This window comes from Ceratotherium simum, chromosome 37, assembly GCF_057802395.1.
Source record: "Ceratotherium simum simum isolate JZ-2026a chromosome 37, ASM5780239v1, whole genome shotgun sequence".
In the NCBI taxonomy this organism is placed as follows: domain Eukaryota; kingdom Metazoa; phylum Chordata; class Mammalia; order Perissodactyla; family Rhinocerotidae; genus Ceratotherium; species Ceratotherium simum.
The window spans coordinates 15,717,475-15,736,684 of NC_141936.1; the positions used below are offsets into that span (position 1 = coordinate 15,717,475).

Below are 19,210 nucleotides of genomic sequence, written 5' to 3' on the forward strand. Positions count from 1 at the left end.
AATTTTTGCTTATCTGGGAAAATTTTGATCTCTCCTTCCATTTTGAATGATAACCTTGCTGGGTAGAGTATTCTTGGCTGTAAGTTTTTTCCTTTTAGCACTTTAAATATATCGTGCCATTCTCTTCTAGCCTGTAAGGTTTCTGCTGAGAAGTCAGCTGATAGCCTTATGGGGTTTCCTTTGTATGTAACTTGACATTCTCTTGCAGCTTTTAGGATTCTCTCTTTATCTTTAATTCTGGACATTTTGATTATGATGTGTCTTGGTGTGGGCCTCTTTGGGTTTATCTTGTTTGGGGCTCTCTGTGCTTCCTGTATCTGGATGTCTGCTTCCTTCCTTAGGTTAGGGAAGTTTTCATCTATTATTTCTTGAAATAGATTCTCTGCCCCCTTGTCTCGCTCTTCTCCTTCCGGGACACCTATAACACGGATGTTAGTGCGCTTGATGTTGTCCCAGAGGTCCCTTAGACTGTCCTCACTCTTTTTAATTCTTTTCTCTTTTACCTGTTCACCTTGGGTAATTTCTTTCGTCCAGCTCACACATCCGTTCTTCTGTATCCTCTACTCTGCTTTTGAGTCCCTCTAATGAATTTTTCATTTCCAGTATTGTATTCTTCATTTGTGATTGGTTCTTTTTTATATCTTCCATTTCTTTGTTGACATTCTCACTGAGTTCCTCTATTCTTCTCCCCAGATCAGTGAGCATCCTTAACACTCTTAGTTTGAACTCTCTGTCGGGTAGGTTGCTCATTTCTGTTTCACTTAGTTCCTTCTCTGGGGTTTTGTCCTGTTCCCTTACTTGGAATGTATTCTTTTGCCTCCTCATTTTGCCTCTTTCCCTGTGCTTGTGTCTACGTATTAGGTAGGTCAGCTACGTCTCCTGCTCTTGGATAGGTGACCTTATGTAAGTGATGCCTCAGGAGGCTTCCAGTGTGCTTCCCTCAGTTCTCAATGTTCCAGGGTTGACCCCTATGTGGGCTACGTGTGTCCTTCTGTTGTGGCCAGTTTGCTCTCCCTGTAGGCGCCCAGGGAGGCTGAGTTATGCTCCTGGCCAGCGGTTGTAATGCTCAGCTGCTTGTAGTTGTTGTGGGCCCTTCAGTCTCTTTATCAGGTGTGGGGAGCCCCAGCACAGGTGGCTGCAAGTTCTAATACCACATTTGTGTTGCAGTATTTCTTTTAAGTGAGTAGGCCCCCACCGTGGCAGGTTGTTAGGCTCAGGGCCTTACAATTGCTGTAAGTCTCTAGCCTATTAGGTCTCTTGTCAGCTCTCTGAGGATTGCAGCTGGGTGGGGCTGGCCTCAGGCACAGGAGCACCCAATTGTTTCAGGCTTTGGAAGGTGGGGCAAACCTCCTATGTGGGTCTTTGAGAAGCACAAGTCTTCTGCAGCTGACAAGCCCTGCCACCCACAGGTCCACACACACAGTCAACACAGTCCTGCCCCGTGTGAGCGCCCCGACCTCCCCAAGCGGACCCAGTCTCTCCACGGCGGGAGCCCCACACACTCCACCACCGCCCCACACTCTCCACCCGCTCCTTGTGCACACCCTGCCCCGCTCAACTCGGCTCAGTTGCCAGGCTGCAGAGAATCCAGTCACCAATCTATGCAGGCCCACACGTTGCCTGAGGGCTTGTTGTTGGGTGGGGCCAGTCTCTAGGGTGGGCTGCCTGCCCTGGCTGAGCTGGATTAAATGGGTGCTCTAGTGGGTGGGGCAGACCCTGGGCTAGCAGGCCTCAGGGAGAACTCCAATGGCGTCTGTGTCAACACGCCCACACCAGGCCACAACAATGGCCGCCGCCAATGTCCCAGACCCTGGAGAGGTCTCACCCCTCACCGAGATGCACTCAGGGCCTATTAGGTGAGTCTCTTTTCACCACAGCACTGTGCACCTTTCTTTCTGGTGATTTTAGGGTGCTTTCTGAAACAGGTGAGTTTGCGCGTGGGCCCTTTAAGAGCCAGTTTTAGTTTCTTTGTGAACCGGGTTTTCTGGGGGTGCTCCCCAATGTTTTAGTAGCAGGCACAGTCAGATATTATGCCGCTGGTCTCGATTGTGCTGGGTCCACAAAATGCCCACAGCGGGGGCGCTCCCCGGCTCAGGACCCCGCGCCTCCAGGGAGGCTGCGTACCTGTGAGCTGCTCCCGGCAGCCGTGAAGCTGGCGGCTTGTGAAGGCGGTGTTTTCCCTCTCCGGAAGGGAGTCTCTGCCTCTTCCACCTCAGTTAGGATTGTCCGTTGTTGCAGGAGTTCCTCTCATCCAGTTTTCAGTTCTGTCTCAGGGGTAATTTTTCCACGAGTAGTTGTAAATTGGCTGTGTCCACGGGAGGAGGTGAGTTCAGAGTCTGCTTACACCAGCACCTTGACCTCTGATCATTTCTTTTACACTTTAAAAATATATTTTCTAATTTATCGGGAGAACTTAACTACAGCTCTTTTCCTCCACAATTTTTTCGATCATGTGTAGTATTACCCCTTAGAACTCTATTGTCCCAGCCCATCACACAGCCAAAATCCAGTGCTGTTAAAGACGTTTTTAAAATTAAAAATAATACTATAAAATTATATCTTTATAAAGTTAGTGATCTTCACTTCCAAAGGATCCTAACGCCCAAATGTAAAGTGTTCCATTTCTTTTAAGGAATATAAAAGAAATATAGCTTCCATGGTGCTAGATAGAAATAGATGGACATGATAAGCCAATTCAAGGGATGTCATAAAGGATGGCTATTCTTTTCCCTAAGGAAATCGCAAGGTCTCTTTGCTTTGGGTGCCCAATGAGTACAGTAGAAACTAATTAGCTAATTTCATCTATTACTTTCACTTAAACATTTTAACGTTCTTATAATATCATGACATTTCTCGCTTAAATATGGACTATGCCTCTCTAAAAAGTAAGAACATTGTCCTAGCTAATCACAATACTATTATCACACATAAAATTAACAGTAATTCCTTAGTTGTATCTAATACTCATCTTTCCCCCACCCATTTCCCCAATTGTCCCTACATGTCATTTATAATCAGTTTATTGGAATCAGTCAAGGTCCACACATTGCATTTGGTTATATCTCTTAAGTATCTTTTATCTAGAATAGTCCCCTCTCCCTCCCCCCACCTCATTGATTTGATGAAGAAATACCCAGCTATTTTGTAACAACTAGTCTCATTTTATTAATTGCTAAACAGAAAGGCAACCACAATGGGCAAAATAGTATTGTCAGCTTAATGAAACCAGGTGTCTTCATTCCATGACTGATATTTTTGATTGCATTTAACCTCAAGAGCAAAGAAAGCAAAAAACAAACCCTTGACCTTGCCTGAATATGACCATACGTGTAGCGGTTCTATTGCAGAATCCCTGTGATTGATTTCCATGAATTTCTGAGTCAATGGCTGCTTTTCACTGATTTGGGGCCCAGTTACTTTGAACGCCCGCTTCCAACTCCTTGATCCACAGGTCAGTTTTCAGACAGCCAACAGTCTTTACCTGTGGGTTGCCTTTCGGAAGCACGCAATCCCCTTCCAGCTCTATAAAGTACCTCCCTGGCGAGGAGACTATATTAAGTGCAAAGATGTTTACTGAATTCCCTTTCACTTGGTTACATCTGACCTTCTTCTCAACTCTTTTCTCATATGGAGAAGTCCACTGTGACAGATGGCAATTATACTAGTATTCCCTTCAGTAACAAGTAACCTTAAGCCTTACAGTGTTCATGTACTAGGGATGTGGGGAAAGGGTCTTTTATTCACAATGAAAGGAAATGACTCCTATATGAAGCATTTAAAAACTGATACCCACCGGCTAACTAGTAATGGGTTAGAGATGATCCTTTCTTAAACCTGTGGATCAAAGTGTATCCATCAGACCGTGTTCTAGTTCCAGTTGAACCATATTAAACTGTGTGACCTGAGGCAACTCACCTATCTTTCTTAGTCTTATATTCTCAATCTAAGAAGTTGGGAGATTGGGGTAGACCTTTAATGTCCCATCCAGCTGTTGAGCCCAACAACTTAATCCTGTTAATAGCAACTCCAATTTTCCCATTTTGTCTCTTTCCTCTTCCCATAAGTAACCTCTTCCAACAGGCACCGGCTTTGTGTCTGTTGGGAGCCTCTGTAATGGTTTGGGAGCCACGAGTCACGAGGTGCCTGTTCTTAATCTTTAAGTATGACTTTGCTAAGCAGGTCATTTCATGTCTAGGTTTACGCGCTGTAGGTTTCCTATATATTGAAACTACTCACCTTTTTAATTAAGACCAGTGAATCCAAATACGTTTATGTTAAAATGTGTGTTATCATAGGGCTGCAGAGAACTGGTTGGATTAAAAAAATCTGAAGCAAGCAAATATATTATTACTGAATAGAATAGCTGTAAAGGCAGTGCAGACAGTGCCACAGTAAAAAAAGAATATGTTATTGGGCATCAACCCTGTGCCGGGCACATGGAGCCTTATTACCTCATCCCACAGCCACCAAGGATGGAGCCAGCCCATTCTGGGAATGAGCAAAGAAATTTAACCTTGTGCATAACAGAATGAGGATTCCAACCCGGGTCTTCTCCCGTCTCAGACCAATTCTCTTCCCAGTGTTGGAACTCAACTTTTTAAGTTGTATATTTGAGCAATATTATTGTTTGTACTTAGATTGTGTGTAATTCAAGAGCTGTCTTCATTTTCCTCCTGTGTTATCCTACAGAATGGATACCACAGACAAATTTAGAAACCTTTTCAGAATGATTCAGATCAGGAGAAAAGTTCAGCCACAAGATATTTGTACCAGGTAGCCATAGAAACTGCAGCCTCAGTGTGTGTCTTATGCAAGTTCTTTTATGAAGTTGAATAGATCAAAATTCCTGCCTCGTGGTTTAAAACTGGATTGGTTATTAACGTGCATGGTTGTTTTCCCATCTCTTCTATTTTTGCTGTCTGGGCAGCACAGCCGTGGCCTTTTGTAGCAGCTGGGATAAAAATATACAGTGGGAATTGGGGCCCATTAGGAGTGGAAGAACAGCTGACGGGGCAGCAAAGCCCCGAGCTCTGCAGGGCTGGCCGACTAGTCCGGGCACGTCGGTTTCGGGCTGATTGACTTGTCGGCTTTATGCTGAGCGAGCTGTCATGATTAAAGGTTGGCATGGGAAGCGGTGTTTCTCGTCATGAGATAGAATATCCATCTCTATTTGTAATCTACGTGGTAATTAAAGCCAGACTTTTTGAGGGAGCATCATCTTTAGCAGAATTTGAGTCATGGTATTATATGCCCGTTTCTAGCTTCTTTTTAAAGGTGCACATTATATGTTAGTTAAATGTTTAAAAATTGTTTATAGTTCAACGTCAATTGGCGTCATCCTTACCAATTTTTACGTGTTGCTTCATGAATGTAAGTCCTTATGTTGGAAAGGCACTTGTCTAAAATCAAGGTGAGAGTTTATAACAACATTTACAATCCCTTTTGCAAACACTGGCAGGGTTTTTGTTGTTTTGTTTTGTTTTGAGTCATTTCTTAAACTTCTGATGAGGAACTATTGCTATCGATTATTAATTATAGTTGACTAACAATCCAAATTGTTGACAAATAGCTTACATTTTTCTATCAGGGGAATAGAAATCATGTGTATATATCAAGTAGAAAATTCACCCTAGATATTCAGCTAACAGCTTACTATAGCAAACATTTATGAGGTGCCCACCAGGAGCCAAGCACTTTGCCAGCGGCACAATGGGCGATCGTATAGATGTGATCTCAGCCCTCCAGGAGCACGCAGCTATTTTCCCCAGTTCAGCGAATCCCAAATTTTCTGTAAAATTTAAAATATTATATATAATAATGTATTATAATGATATATAAATATAAAATTATATATTTAAATTTATTATATTTATATATTATATATAAATATAAAAATATAAACATATTTATAAATATAAATCTCTCTATATATAGTTTTTTTCTGTTGTAACAAAAAGCAAAGACGCCAAATAATTAAAGGTTGTTGTGGCTTTACATATTAGATGTCATATTGATTAAAACTTCTATGCTTCCATTTTTTCTATCTGTTCCTCTGTTTTCTCATCTGTAATATGGGCATAATCATAGTACCTACCTCATAAGGTTGTTGTGAGGATTAGTTAGTTAGTTAATAATGTGTAATTAGTTAATATACACTAATGTTTAGAACAGTGCTGGGCATGAAGTAAATGCCCAATAAACATTAGCAATTATTATCATCTGTCCAGTGACCGTCCGGATTTGCTTCTTCTCTAGGTTGCTGGGAGCATTCTACATCATAAGACATTTTTCCAGAACTCATATATCAAAAACCTTCCAGTCACACCCCAGCCAAGCCTGCTCTTCTTCCAGAATTTCCTATCTTAACACACAGTACCACTAGCTACATAAGCCAGTCCTTTATTCCGTCATGCTCCTGCCTACCACAGGGCCTTTGCACATGCTGGTCCTGTTCTAGAATGTCCTTCCCACTTCTCCCAGGTAAATTCTGCTCCTTTTCAAAGATCACAGCTTCCTTCTGCTGAGTTGGCCCGTCTGACTTCCCTGAACAGGTCAAATCCGGTGCACCACTGTCTAACATTTAACACAGGTGCCCTCTTACATTTCATTGGGTGCTTATTTGATTAATGTTCACCTTTCCATCAGAATATAGGCTCCAGGAGAGCCAGGGCAGTATTAATTTTTGTCAGTCGTGGTATCCCCGCATCTAGCCCAGTGCCTGAATTACATGGTAGGTGCTTAGTAAACATTTGTTAAAAGAATGGATTAGAAGGCTGTATTTCATGCATTATTTGAATTGATTCATATAGTACTATTTAATTACACAAGTAATACATGGCATTTGTAATAAATACTAATAATATAGAAATATATGACGTAAGAAATGGAACTGCTCCTGTACGCTATAATCCCATCTCCCAGAGGTGTCCACTATTGATACACTATGGATACAAGCTTGGCTGATATCCTTCCAGACTTTTCCTATGTTTATCAATCAAACACACATATACATATGCACATATAGAGTTCTTATAGGAAAATGGAACCATATGCCACATATACTTTTGTTTTGTTTAACACTAAACAGGAGCCATCTTTCTAGGTGGGTACAAAACAGGTCTCCCTCATTAAAATGATTATGAAATACTTCAGAAAGATCCTAAAACAATACATGACCCATCACCCAGGGCAATAAATAAAGATTATCAATATCAATACGTTGATCACATACCCCCACAGCTAAGGTAACCACCATCTTGAATTTGGTGTTTCTCATTCCCACATATTCTTTTATTCTTTGACTATGTAGGTTTATATCTATTACCACTGGAGAGTCTTTTCATATTTCCAAACTTTATATAAATGGTATAATTCCCTATGCATTTTCTGCAACTTACTTTTTTCACTCAACTTTATATTTGTGAGATTCATTCAAACTGAAATGGGCAGTTCAGTTTCATTGATTTCCCTCGATGTAGCATATTCTTCTGCAAGAATATGATAAAATTAATTATCCATTCTTTTATTGGTGTGCTTTTAGGTGATTTCCCCCTTCTAAATCGCCCCCCCAAAAAAATTGAAATAGTTTTTTGCTATTTCAGTCAACACAGCTATAAACATTCTTGAATCAGCCATCTTTTGCGCATATGTGAGAGAATTTCACCGGAGACTATACCTGGGAGGGGAAATGCTGGAATGTAGGGTATCTTCAACATCACTAGAGAGTCCCAATCTGCTTCCTCAAAGTTCTTTCATTGTTTTTTACAGATGCACAGTATTCCATTAAAATAATGTACACTAACTTATTTACCCATTCCCTACTGTATTTACCAGATATGATTTGGGGGGGTTAAAACAATGGTAAATATAAAATCTTCCATGTTGAGATGATTATATTAGAGGAGCACTCGAGAGCTTAGAAGGCCCTCTGGGGTGTTTTAGCTCATATGGTCCATGGAGAGAGTCAGGTGAATTATTACCATCGCTACTTTTTATCTTCAGTGGATGATGAAACCAAACCCAGGGATCAGAAATCTCTGGGTGCTCGCTGGGTGAGCAGCAGAGCCAGGGGGAGTGGCCCAAGTCTGTGGCTCATAGCTTGTTCCACTGTACATCTCTGCCTTTTTCCACAGTTACTAAGTTGGTTCAGCTGAGAACTATAACTAATCAGGGGATGGGAAATGATGTCACAGCAGAAGACCATGACAAAGAACAAGGGGGAAACATCCCTTCTTTGTTGTACCTGTGAAAACGCAGAACATCAGCTCACAGGCTGCTGCATTGTCCTGGAAAAGGGGAAACAGATGGCAATTTAATAGGAACCTGATAGCATTGTTTGGGGTTGGGCAGGGGGTGTCCTCTGGGAACTAGGAGAGAAGCTTTTAGCTAAGAGCTGCCGCAGCTTGGAGGAGGAGCTTGCTGTGGCCCCTTCCCCCCTGCCACCTCTGCGCTAGGAGGAGCCCAGAGGAGGCAGCAGTGCATAGGCCTCTGTTGTTTGCCTGCTGATGTTTCTACCAGAACTTCCCTGAGAAGCCAGGAGCTATGACCCAAGGGTATAGACGTGTGTGTGTGTGTCTGTGTGTGTGTGTGTGTTGGAAGAAGGGCCGGGATAGTGAGAGCTGAGTACAGGAATGGCATGGGGGCAGAAATGCCTAGGATGGGGAAACACATGTTAACCAGAGGTGTCTAGGGCATGAGACACGAACAAAGTGTACAATGCCCCCTCCTCGTATCTTCCTGTTTCCTTTTTATGTGCTGGCTGTGTGTCCTGCACTTGAAAGCTGTGGCCTGAATAGACAGAGCTGCTGTGCATTGCTCCTCTCAGGAGTGGTGGGGAAGCATGGTTTAAAAACCAGAAATCCAGGCTCTGCCACTAACCAGCTATGTGAGGTTGAGAAAGTCCTGTCACCTCCCTGGGATTCTTATCCCTTAGGAGATGCCAGGATTCCTTCTTTGCTACAGAGCCATTAGTGCCAACTCTGCAAGTACAGGGTTGCAGGCTGCTGTCGGGGGTTAAAAAGTAAGTATGAAATGATCCCTTCCCAGCCCCTTTTCTCCAGTTATCGCCTCAAGTTCTACGATGCCTAGCTCCTGGTTAGCAACAGAATGTCAGACAAAGAATCAGAGTGAAGGTTGTTCTGGGAACAAGGGAAACAGAGGCTTGATGGCTCTGAGGTCTGCTTGGTGCTTCTCTTGAATTTGTTTAATTGAGAAGGTAGAGTGAGTCACAAATGTGATGCTCAAACTCTGAGTGACGATGTCTGCCAGCCAGCACCATTTCCTGAAATCCTTGAACCTAAGACACAAACGCCCACACAGGGTTCGGACAACACGCTCACTCTCCACTTCTCCCTGGATGCCACTTACACGTTCTTGTCCCTTAAACTGGGTACTCCCGACTCCCACCTCTTTCCTTTCCTATCCTTGTCATGGTGTCCTCCACCTGGGTCATCACATTCACTCCCACGGCTGCCTAAAGACTAATGGTTACCCAACCATATTCTCCAGGCTGCTGCTCCCCTCTGATCTCTATGTTAAGTGGCCACTGGACATTTCCACTCTGATGTCCCACAGGCATCACCATGTCCAAACTGGACTCCTCATCCTCCTTCCCAGCTGCTCCCTTTCTCCGGTGTTCCTTATTTGGTGACTGACAGCCTCACCTAGGCACCTGTAAGCACCACCCTGGGAGGCCTCCTGGACCCGCCACTGCAGCTTTCTGCCCACATCCAACCAACAAGACTCTCCATTGCCTTGACTTTCTATATATCACTCCTGTCCATGTTTTCCCCAAAGCATGGCTTCCTTTCAAGCCGACTCTTCTGTGGTTCTGTTCCCATTAGAAGAGGTTCCAGGCCCTTTACGGTGATCTGCAAGGCCTGGCTGCCTTTCCAGCCTCTTACCACATTCCCCTTCTTTGTCCCCACCCTCCAGCCATCTTGAATTGCTTGCAGTTCTGCCAATGGGTCACAGTCCCTACACTCTTCTCAGAGTGTCGCGTGTCCCCATCAATTTCCTCTCCCTGGAGTCCCTCCTCCTTCCCCAACCCTGTCTCCTCACCTGCCTACCTCGTTCCTTCTCACTTGCAGGACTTCAAGTAGCATCTCCTCTTCCTGGAGGCTTCCTTGGCCCTCTCATCTAGGTCGGTGGTTCCTCCTAGGGGTTTCCATGGCAACCTGCAGTGACCTTCATCACAGCACTGATGACATGATTTAAGGTGCTCCTCCGAAATGGGACATGGTGATTATGTATTCTTTGCTCCTGGCGCAGTGGCTGGCTCTCAACATGTGGGATAAAGAAACACGTTTTACAAGTTAAAGAGAGAAAGAAACTCTTTCTTGGGGTGGCAGTGGGATCTCAGGGTACAATGTACCCAACTGTATTTATGAAACTTGCACCAGGTACAAACCCCTGTGGATGTTCCACGGGTTCCCTCAAATCCTCGTAACTAGCTGATTTCTTAGATTTCCTGATACTACCTGTCACCAGCTCCTCCACTTTGCCAGAAGGAGTTGGCCATGGCTGCCATCCAGGAGCTGGTGACTGACAGATCCCTGGGCATCTTCGCCAAGTTTAAGAAAAATAAGGTACAGAAGCAAGTGTCAGCTGTCCAGGTTCTGGGAGTCGAAGTGATGACTTCCCCTAGAATATCCATCTGTGCCTTCAACAGAAGCAGCGTGCAAACATAAAGAGTGCATGGAATCTGACGCACAGCTGAGAATCTGGCCGTCGTGGTGGGTGGAAGGGGGCGAGGAGGAGTGGAGGCAGTTACTCCGAGGGTCAAGATTTCAGGTCGTCCCTGGAGAAATAATTGCTGCAGCAGCCAATCAGAAAGGAGACTGGTGGTACCACCTCCCCCCACCCCCCGCCCAGTCTCCCTATTTCTTGGCACTTTGGCTGCCATCAGATTAATGAAGTCTTTTCAATCCTGACAGAAATGACAACCTCAAGAGGAGAAAAGTATGTTTTTGCACTGGATAGAAGATTAAAACAACAGCAAGAAGCAAAACCTTTTCTGTATAAGGGCTTAAACGTTTGTACAAAATGTTGTGAGTTAATATCTTTGTGTCGGGGGTATAATTTTTCTCCTTGAATCTTTAGAGTTATTTCCAGAATTGCAAAGGCTGTTTCAAAAACCGTGTCTAAAGTTGAAAGTGCCTGAGTGCAGTCAGCTCTGTGAGGGAAAGAACAGGGGAAAAGGAGAGGGGGTCACACTGAAGGATGAGAAAGTTATTGCATTCAAATGCCAACATGCAACATGAATTTCAAATTTTTTAAAGAAAAGCTTGAGAACTACAATGCCTTTAAAAAAATTCTAATGATTTTTGGAAAGTTGAAGGAAAATGAATTTAATTACTGAGTCGCTGATGGTAATTAAAAAACAATTCATCTGTTATAAATTATATTTATATATTCTTCCAATGCAAAAATATAGGACTTATGAAACGCAAATGATTAGAATTGTAGGTTAGATTTAGAAAAGAAATCTGAATAGAAATGATTCCTTTCCATGGGTAACAATATTGGACTCTGAATTTGGTTATTATATTATTAAAGGAATCCACCTATATAAAATGAAAGTTAGAGTAAGTTATATTTTTTATCACAAAAGTGCTTTTTAATTTATAAAAAACTGTCACACCGCATTCCATTATAAGCATTAATAAGTTGCTTATTTTAAGAATTATGTTTAGAAAAATGTGCTTGTTCATACCTTTTTAGGAGCAAGGCTATCAGAATAGCAAATGATTTTCAAATGAATATTTAGAACACATTAGGGTGGGTATTATGTTTAGAGCTTGGATATTCTTATTAAAGATTATTCAGTTTAAGAGTCAAAGCACGGAATCTCTGGGAAATATGTGTCCTCCACCAGAACTTGCTTTGGTATCCTTGTCCTTAGGAAGAAAATCCAGTCTGGGACTTCCAGGTCTAAGAGTCACCTCCTCTCTGCTTCACAGGGGGACCTCTCGCTTCCTGGGTTCAAATCTTCCCTCAGCCACTTTTTAGCTGTGAGACCTTGAGCAAGTTACTTACATCTTCTCTGCCCCAGTTTCTTCACCAGTAATTTGCTCGTAATAGTCTCTTCTTCATAGGTATGCTGGAGGATTGATTACATAAATCAATCCATGTAAAGTTTTAGAACAGTCTATGACTAGTACAGAGTACATCCTTAATAGATATGAGCAACGATATTGACCTTCAAAAGCTCTCACTCTTTCTAAAGAATTTGCGTGAATGACTATCTTTTTAGTAGACTCAGACTTTGCAGCAGAGCAAATAATTTTCAGTGAACAGTCAAAATTATTTAGATAAAATATCTTTACTTCAGTGCATTAACATCAATTGCTCAAAACTAAAATAAAAAGACAAAGGGGGAAAATCCTGGCCAAGGGACAAATTTTGCGAATTGTTTTAAAGCAGTCATTGTATTCAGGTGGCCTGGCGGGCCACTGTAAATACTGAGATGTGAGGAGGAAATCAGAACCCATTGTGGGTCCGTAAAATGAATGTCTTTTCAACTAAACAGATGGCTATCAGCCTAACAGAGACGACTCATGTTCCTTTTCCCCCGGTCATTTCCTTTCCTGCGTGTCTGTAACACCCACCCACTCCGGTGTTTCTCAGGATTATGGGTTTTTAGGTCAGGCAGAAACCCTGGGGAACGCCTGAGAAACCCAAACACACGCAGTTACATTAGGCATGCGCTGAATGACATCGACCTCACTGCGGTTGTGTGTTTCAGAGGCTGTCGTGCCCGAATTTGTGCAGATTCCCTCGCTGTGCGGCCACTGGCCACCAGGAACACGGGTTGAGAGCTTTGCTCTGAAGCAGCCGCACATTTCCTGGTGGGCTGAAGGCTCCACGTGAGAACCCCCCGCCCCTTCATTCACGTCAGAAGCTTGATCAGTGGGCCCTCCACGCTCGCTTCCTTTGTCGTCTGGGAGCAGCGCCACAATGAACGAGGCACAGGAGCCCCTGGCCATGACTGTGCACCTCCTCGCTAACTCTGGCCACGGCTCGCTTCTGCAGCGAACTCTCGACCAGCTCCTGGACTGCATTTGCCCGGAGGTTCGTCTCTTTCTGGTGTCAGAGAGGGTCAGTCCAGTGAAAGACTACGACAAGTGTCATTCCAAGAGGTCACGGTTCCCGGGGGTGTCTGTGTTGCTCTTCCTGCAGGAAAGCCTCGGAGAGGAGCGGCTATTTCGAGTTCTGGACTCCCTGCAGCATTGGCCGTGGCAGTGCTACCCCACCCGGAATGCCCAGGGAAGACCGTGTCCCCACATTCTTGCCAATCAGGAGTTCTACAGTCTGGACAACCAGATGCCGGTCTGGGGTGTGAGGCAGGTGCACTGCGGGACTGAGATCCTGAGGGTGACGCTCTACTGCAGTTTTGATAACTACGAGGACGCCATCAGACTCTACGAGATGATCCTGCAGAGGGAAGCCACCTTGCAGAAGAGCAACTTCTGCTTCTTCGAGCTCTACGCCACCGAGAGCTTTGCTCTGCAGCTCTCCCTGAAGCAGCTGCCTCTGGGAATGTCAGTGGACCCGAAAGAGTCTTCGGTGCTGCAGTTCAAGGTTCAAGAGATCGGCCAGCTAGTGCCTCTTCTACCCCATCCGTGTGTCCCCATCAGCCGCACCAGGTGGCAAACACAGGACTATGATGGCAACAAGATTCTGCTGCAGGTATTTCTGTTTTGCCTCTGTGATCTTTAGATGCATGTGGAACTGCGATTTCACATCTGAGATGAGCCTTAGAGATGACTTAATGTAGTGGTTCTCCACCTTGGTTGCACATCAGAATCCCTGGGGAGCGTTCAAAAATTCCCATGCCACGGCTATACCCAGGCTAGTTAGATTGGAATATCTGGAGCTGCCCAGGCCTGGGCATTTTTTTAAAAGCTCTTTGGATGATTTTAATATGTAGCATGTAGTGGAGTTGAGGGTCACTGGTCTAATGAAATCCCCTCATCTGACAGATAAGGAAGTTCAGACTCCGTAGCTTGTAGCTTACACAAGTAGTTTGCAGTAGAATCAGACAACACCCCATTTCTCAGATTTTTCTTTAACCATGCTCATCAACTATATGCAAATACTTTGCCCACTCTCTGGCTTCAGAGAGTAAGCTCTTTCCATCTGACCTAGCAAAGTTGAAGTTATCATTATCATTGAGGATGTTAAGTTTGTAGTCCCATTGACTTAATTTTTAAGCATCTTGTATCACTGTCAAATTTTAACCCAAATCGAGTTAGTTGGTTAGAACCCCTTCAAAAGAAAATCTTGAGATGAAAGCCTTTTTCTATAAGCATCCTGTTGAAAACAAACACAATCATGTTAGCCATCATGTGTCATCTTTTGTGATGTTTTCTGTGGTACTTGAGTCTTGTCCCTCAGCAGCTGCGTGACTTTGAACCTCAGTTTCTTCATTAGCACCATGAAGATAATATTAGCATCTTCCTTGAGTATAGGTTGTTGTCTACACTAAATGACCTAACACTTATAAAGTGCTTAAGATAGTGTCCAGAATGCAATTTTAGCTATTATTGTTCATATTATGCCCTAGACTAAGTATTTTACATTGATTGTTTTATTTAATCCTTCCTACAACGTAGGAAGTCACTATTTTCCCATTTTGCAGATGACATAACTGAGGGTAGTGGGATTCAGTTACTTGGCCAAGCCACAAGTAGGAAGTGTCTATGTGGCTCCAAAGCCCGTGCATGTAACCATTGCAGTCCAGTGCTGGGTGTGCATGTGTGTGTAAGTGTGTGCAGGCAGGGAGATATATGTGATATTCACAGCAAAGTATTCTGTGGCTTCTGTCTTTGAGAAATAGTCAGAAACCCCTATAAGGCCTTTTGAACAAAGTAATAGCAGGCTAGAAGATGAATTGTCTTTCTCTTTGATTAATTTTATTATCATCAGTTTTGAGTTATTAATAAAACATGAATCATATTGATTCTATATTAAATGATTTCTAAATTATTTACCTACATGTTTACATAAGGTGGACATACACTGCTTCTGTGAGTTGTCTGCTATATAACTCACTACATAATTTCCAAGGCATCCAAAGTTTCTCTTTCAGCCTTAGTTAATCTCCAGAATATAAAATTGACTTCACTGTTAAACAAAAATTTAATATGTGTGTGCAGCAGGGGGCATATTTTTAATCATTCCTGTTTTAAAGGCTAACAGACATTTTCATTTCTGAACCACGGCTTATACAGCTTAGTTGCTTTGGAAAGTTGAGTCAAATTTGGGGAATGCGGAATAGTTTTTGGATAAAAACATCAGTGAGTCTAGGCTTTTGCAAACAAAATGGGGGTTATCTTCTGGAAACTTCTGCTTCTGGTCTTGTGTCATAAAAGTCCCTGAAGAAAGCCTGCAAAGGCTTGGCTATAATACATCCTGAAAGACAATTCATTGTAGCTATTCCACTCCTGTAATGGAGTGAATTTTTCAGGATAGAAAACCCAGCCCAAACTTCCTTGAGAGGAGAGAAGATGTGTGGCGAATGCTGGCTTTTGTAAGAAAGTAATCTGAGTCTTAAGCAGCATGCCTAGGACCCAACTCTCCACTCGGCCACCTCTGTGTTGGCCCTGGGTACTCAGACAGGCCCCTGTGGTCGCCAGCTGGCTGCCAGCATCTCCAAGGACTACATCCTTCACGTGGACTCTGAATGCCTCACTCCACAATGTTCCAACAAAATTTCTGGACTTCACTCCAACTGGACCAACTTGGATCACATTCTCTTCTTTAAGTGAATTACTGCATTCAGGGAAATGGGATTGTGTGGATTAGCTTAGTTCCGAGGCAAAGCCTCTACTCTCTGTCCCTAGATTCTTTGTGGAATCAGATCCTCCTGGGACTCATGGGGGATAATGAGTGTCCCCACTGAAGGTCAGTGGGGGAACAAATGCTGGGTGGCCCAAATGGCTGATGTCCACCAAAAGGAAGAAAATAATACCTAGTCAAGGGAGAGCCATAACCACAGATGAACCTCTCCACCTATAACCCTTCCTCAGGACGTGTGTGTGGGGTTCCTGGACCCAGTGGGGGACGATGGGCAAATCTTCCCTGAGGAGTGATGCCTGGGCCTGCCTGAACTGGATGGCCCAGAGGGAAGTAGCGAGATGGAGAAGGGAGGACGGTATTCCAAACAGAGGAGATGGTGGGTGACAATGTGTGGTGGGGTATTTCCTTAGCAGGGCACGTTCGGAAAACTGCCTGAGATTCCAAGTAACTGGAGTGGAGGAAGGGAGTTGGGGGATGAGGATGAGCAGGTGGGCAGAGGCCACATCCTCAGGAACGTGGTCAGCCACTGGAAGCAAGCACCATGAGGGCAGGGACCTTTTGTGTCCATTCCTGTGTTCCCAGTACCTAGAACAGTGTCTGGCACGTGGTAGGTAAATATATTCTCATGTCAATGAGAAAGAGCCTTTCTAAGTAGCTTCTATTTTGTCCTTATCATAATCAGCAGTCCCTGCTGGAGCCTACGAATGGTACTGACATGTATAATTTGCGTTATGAGAATCAAAAGAGAGAATATACATGGAGGTGCTTTGTAAAGTAGAAACCGCAGGGGACCGTGCAAAAGCAATGCGATTATTGTCTGCGCACGTAAGAAGGCTGCTAGCTGTCTCGCCGCATGCACAGTGAACAATTCTTTTTCCACGTGACTTCTTACCATCGAAGACCGTCAATGCTTTTCCAAATCTAGAATGTGTATTTTTGATGAGAGTGATGTTAGGGTATACAGTAGATGCTCAGTAAATGAATGAATGTCTGAATAGATGATCAAGTGTGTCAATGTTCATTCATTCACCAAATATTTATTGAGTGCCCACGTTGGGCCAGGCCCTGTTCTCCATTTGGCAGTTTGCATCCTGCTGTCTCCATTCTTAGTGGGTGCAAAAGTATAGTGGATTGACTCTTCCCTCCCCACTTTCAGCCATCCCTCTTTGTCCCTGCATTTTTCCCACTGGTGGTAGCGATGGTGCCAGTGTGCACTGAGGGAAGGTAGGATGGGCGATGATGCCTCTTCTTTTTTTAAACTGTTTGCAATTTAAACTCTGCTCTTAATCAAGTCAGAAATTTTGTCAACTCAACCACAGGCAGTATCTCTAGTCAGCTACTGCTGGTTCTCAACTTTCCCCAGCTGGGCCATGTTGTCCAAAATTGCATCCTTTGTACTTTATACAGACTTTTTTCAATTTACAACACTTACGGTTCCTCTTCCTTGGTTTATTTACTGTCACCCATCTCTTGGCACCTCTGACTAGGACAATCCAGTGTAGAATCCACCACTTTACAGCAGGCTTCTGGTAGACTCCAAATTCTAGGTCATTGAGTTAGAATTGGTGATTTTATCATTCACTTTGATGTTCATTGGGGAAACTTTACGAATTAAGAAGGTAAAACCTCCCTGGAAGCTACATGAAATGCTCCTGTGAAGTCTATATTTCATGATCCTCTGGGAGATTAGACAGCCATCCCTCTGTTAACCTTTGGTTAGGTGTTCTGTGTGATGTTACACAGATGCCTTTACAATCTAATGGGGAGCCAGATACTCCGACAAGTGCCTGCAATACCAGGCAGCTTGTGGTAAATGCTCTAGGAGAGCTGCAGCCACCCACCTTGAGTGTAGGGACGGGAAGGGTTAATTTGACCAAGAGAGTCTGGGAAAGTCGTGTGGAGGAGACGCGACTTGGAAGATGACTGAATTAGGCTGTAGCAGAGTGTGGGGCCAGAGAGTTCAAATGAGTTTGGGAGAACGATTTTTGGCTCACTGAGAATGGGTGCAGGAGGATGTACAAGGCTTTAGAGAGGCATTTATTAAGGTTTTTAGAGAGGGGTAGACATGGTCTTACCTGTAATAGATAATTTACAATGATAACCCTGATACCATCGTATAGGATATGTTGGATGTGGATTAGACTGACCAATTCAGAGGTGACTTCAATTGTCCAGAGAAAGGCCAGCAAAGTTTTGAATAGGGGAACTCAATGCAAATATGAGGTTAAATATGAGCTGTATTTCGGGGGTAGACTGGACAGATTTGGAAATAAATTAGATATGGAGGATGAAAAAGAGGGAGGTGATGATGAGTTTGGATGCATTGGGTTTGATATGCTTGCAGGTGACTCAGGAAGCTATTCCAGAGTCAGGTGGCCTCTGAGGGCTAGAACTTGGAAGGGAGCTTGGACCAGGGACATAGGTTGAGGGTGATGGTTGAACCCTGGGAAAAAATGATATTATCACAGAAGAGATTGTAGAATGAGAAGGGATGAGGCAGGACCTGCAGAATGTCCGCACTTAGGAGCAGAGAAAGAGAAAAAGAACAGTGAGAGAAACTGAGAAGGAGCAACCAGAAGGCAGGAGAAGATCATGATGTCACAGAAGCCAATATGTCACTTGGTGGCACGCTATAGTCCCTAAGATGTGGTTTCTCAGGTGTGCTAGAACAGGTGCCTCAGGGTCTTCCACTCTGCCCTCACCAGGCCATTGTTCTCTGGTTGTATTGCCATTCACCTTTTTTTTTTGAGGAAGATCAGCCCTGAGCTAACATCCATGCTAATCCTCCACTTTTTGCTGAGGAAGACTGGCTCTGAGCTAACATCTATACCAATCCTCCTCCTTTTTTTCCCCCCAAAGCCCGAGTAGATAGTTGTACATCATAGTTGCACATCCTTCTAGTTGCTGTATGTGGGACGCAGCCTCAGCATGGCAGGAGAAGCAGTGCGTTGGTGCGCGCCCGGGATCCGAACCCAGGCCACCAGTAGCGGAGCGCGCACACTTAACCGCTAAGCCACGTGGCCGGCCCTGACATTGACCTTTGAAAGATCGCCACCTGCTGTGGGGCTAGCTCTTCTCCACTGGCAATTGCTGTCATCACCACCCTCAGCTTAGGAGCATTTCCTTGCCAAAGTCTTCTCAACGCTACTGAGACCAGGCTGTAATTGTCAACAAAATATTTATGAAAATTTGAGGATAAAGGGGGAAAACAAAGGATTCTGTACAAGAAAGAGAACTTTCAAGTACCTCTAGATGTCACCATTCTCAGAACTCCTAGGCCAAGAGGCAATCTTGAAGTCTTTAAGAGGTCTTCTCCGTGTGTTCTCCACATCCATCTACAGGAGGTGCTACAGGCCAAACTCACACAGCAAGAGAAGGAAGGTTCCCTCTTGCCCACCTAAGGCCCACC

At 44.0% G+C, this 19,210-nt stretch overlaps 1 protein-coding gene across 1 annotated transcript in view; it reads left to right on the plus strand.

The window, feature by feature from the left end:
• The first annotated feature begins 1,726 nt into the window (after positions 1-1,726).
• The window catches only part of FAM124B (family with sequence similarity 124 member B), a 33,525-nt gene continuing 16,041 nt past the window's right edge, over positions 1,727-19,210 (plus strand). Inside the window, exons 1-2 of the mRNA XM_087424759.1 lie at positions 1,727-1,856; positions 12,746-13,689. Coding sequence (XP_087280885.1) covers positions 12,958-13,689 — 732 coding nt within the window. The 5' untranslated portion in view covers positions 1,727-1,856; positions 12,746-12,957. The remainder of the gene's footprint in view (positions 1,857-12,745; positions 13,690-19,210) is intronic.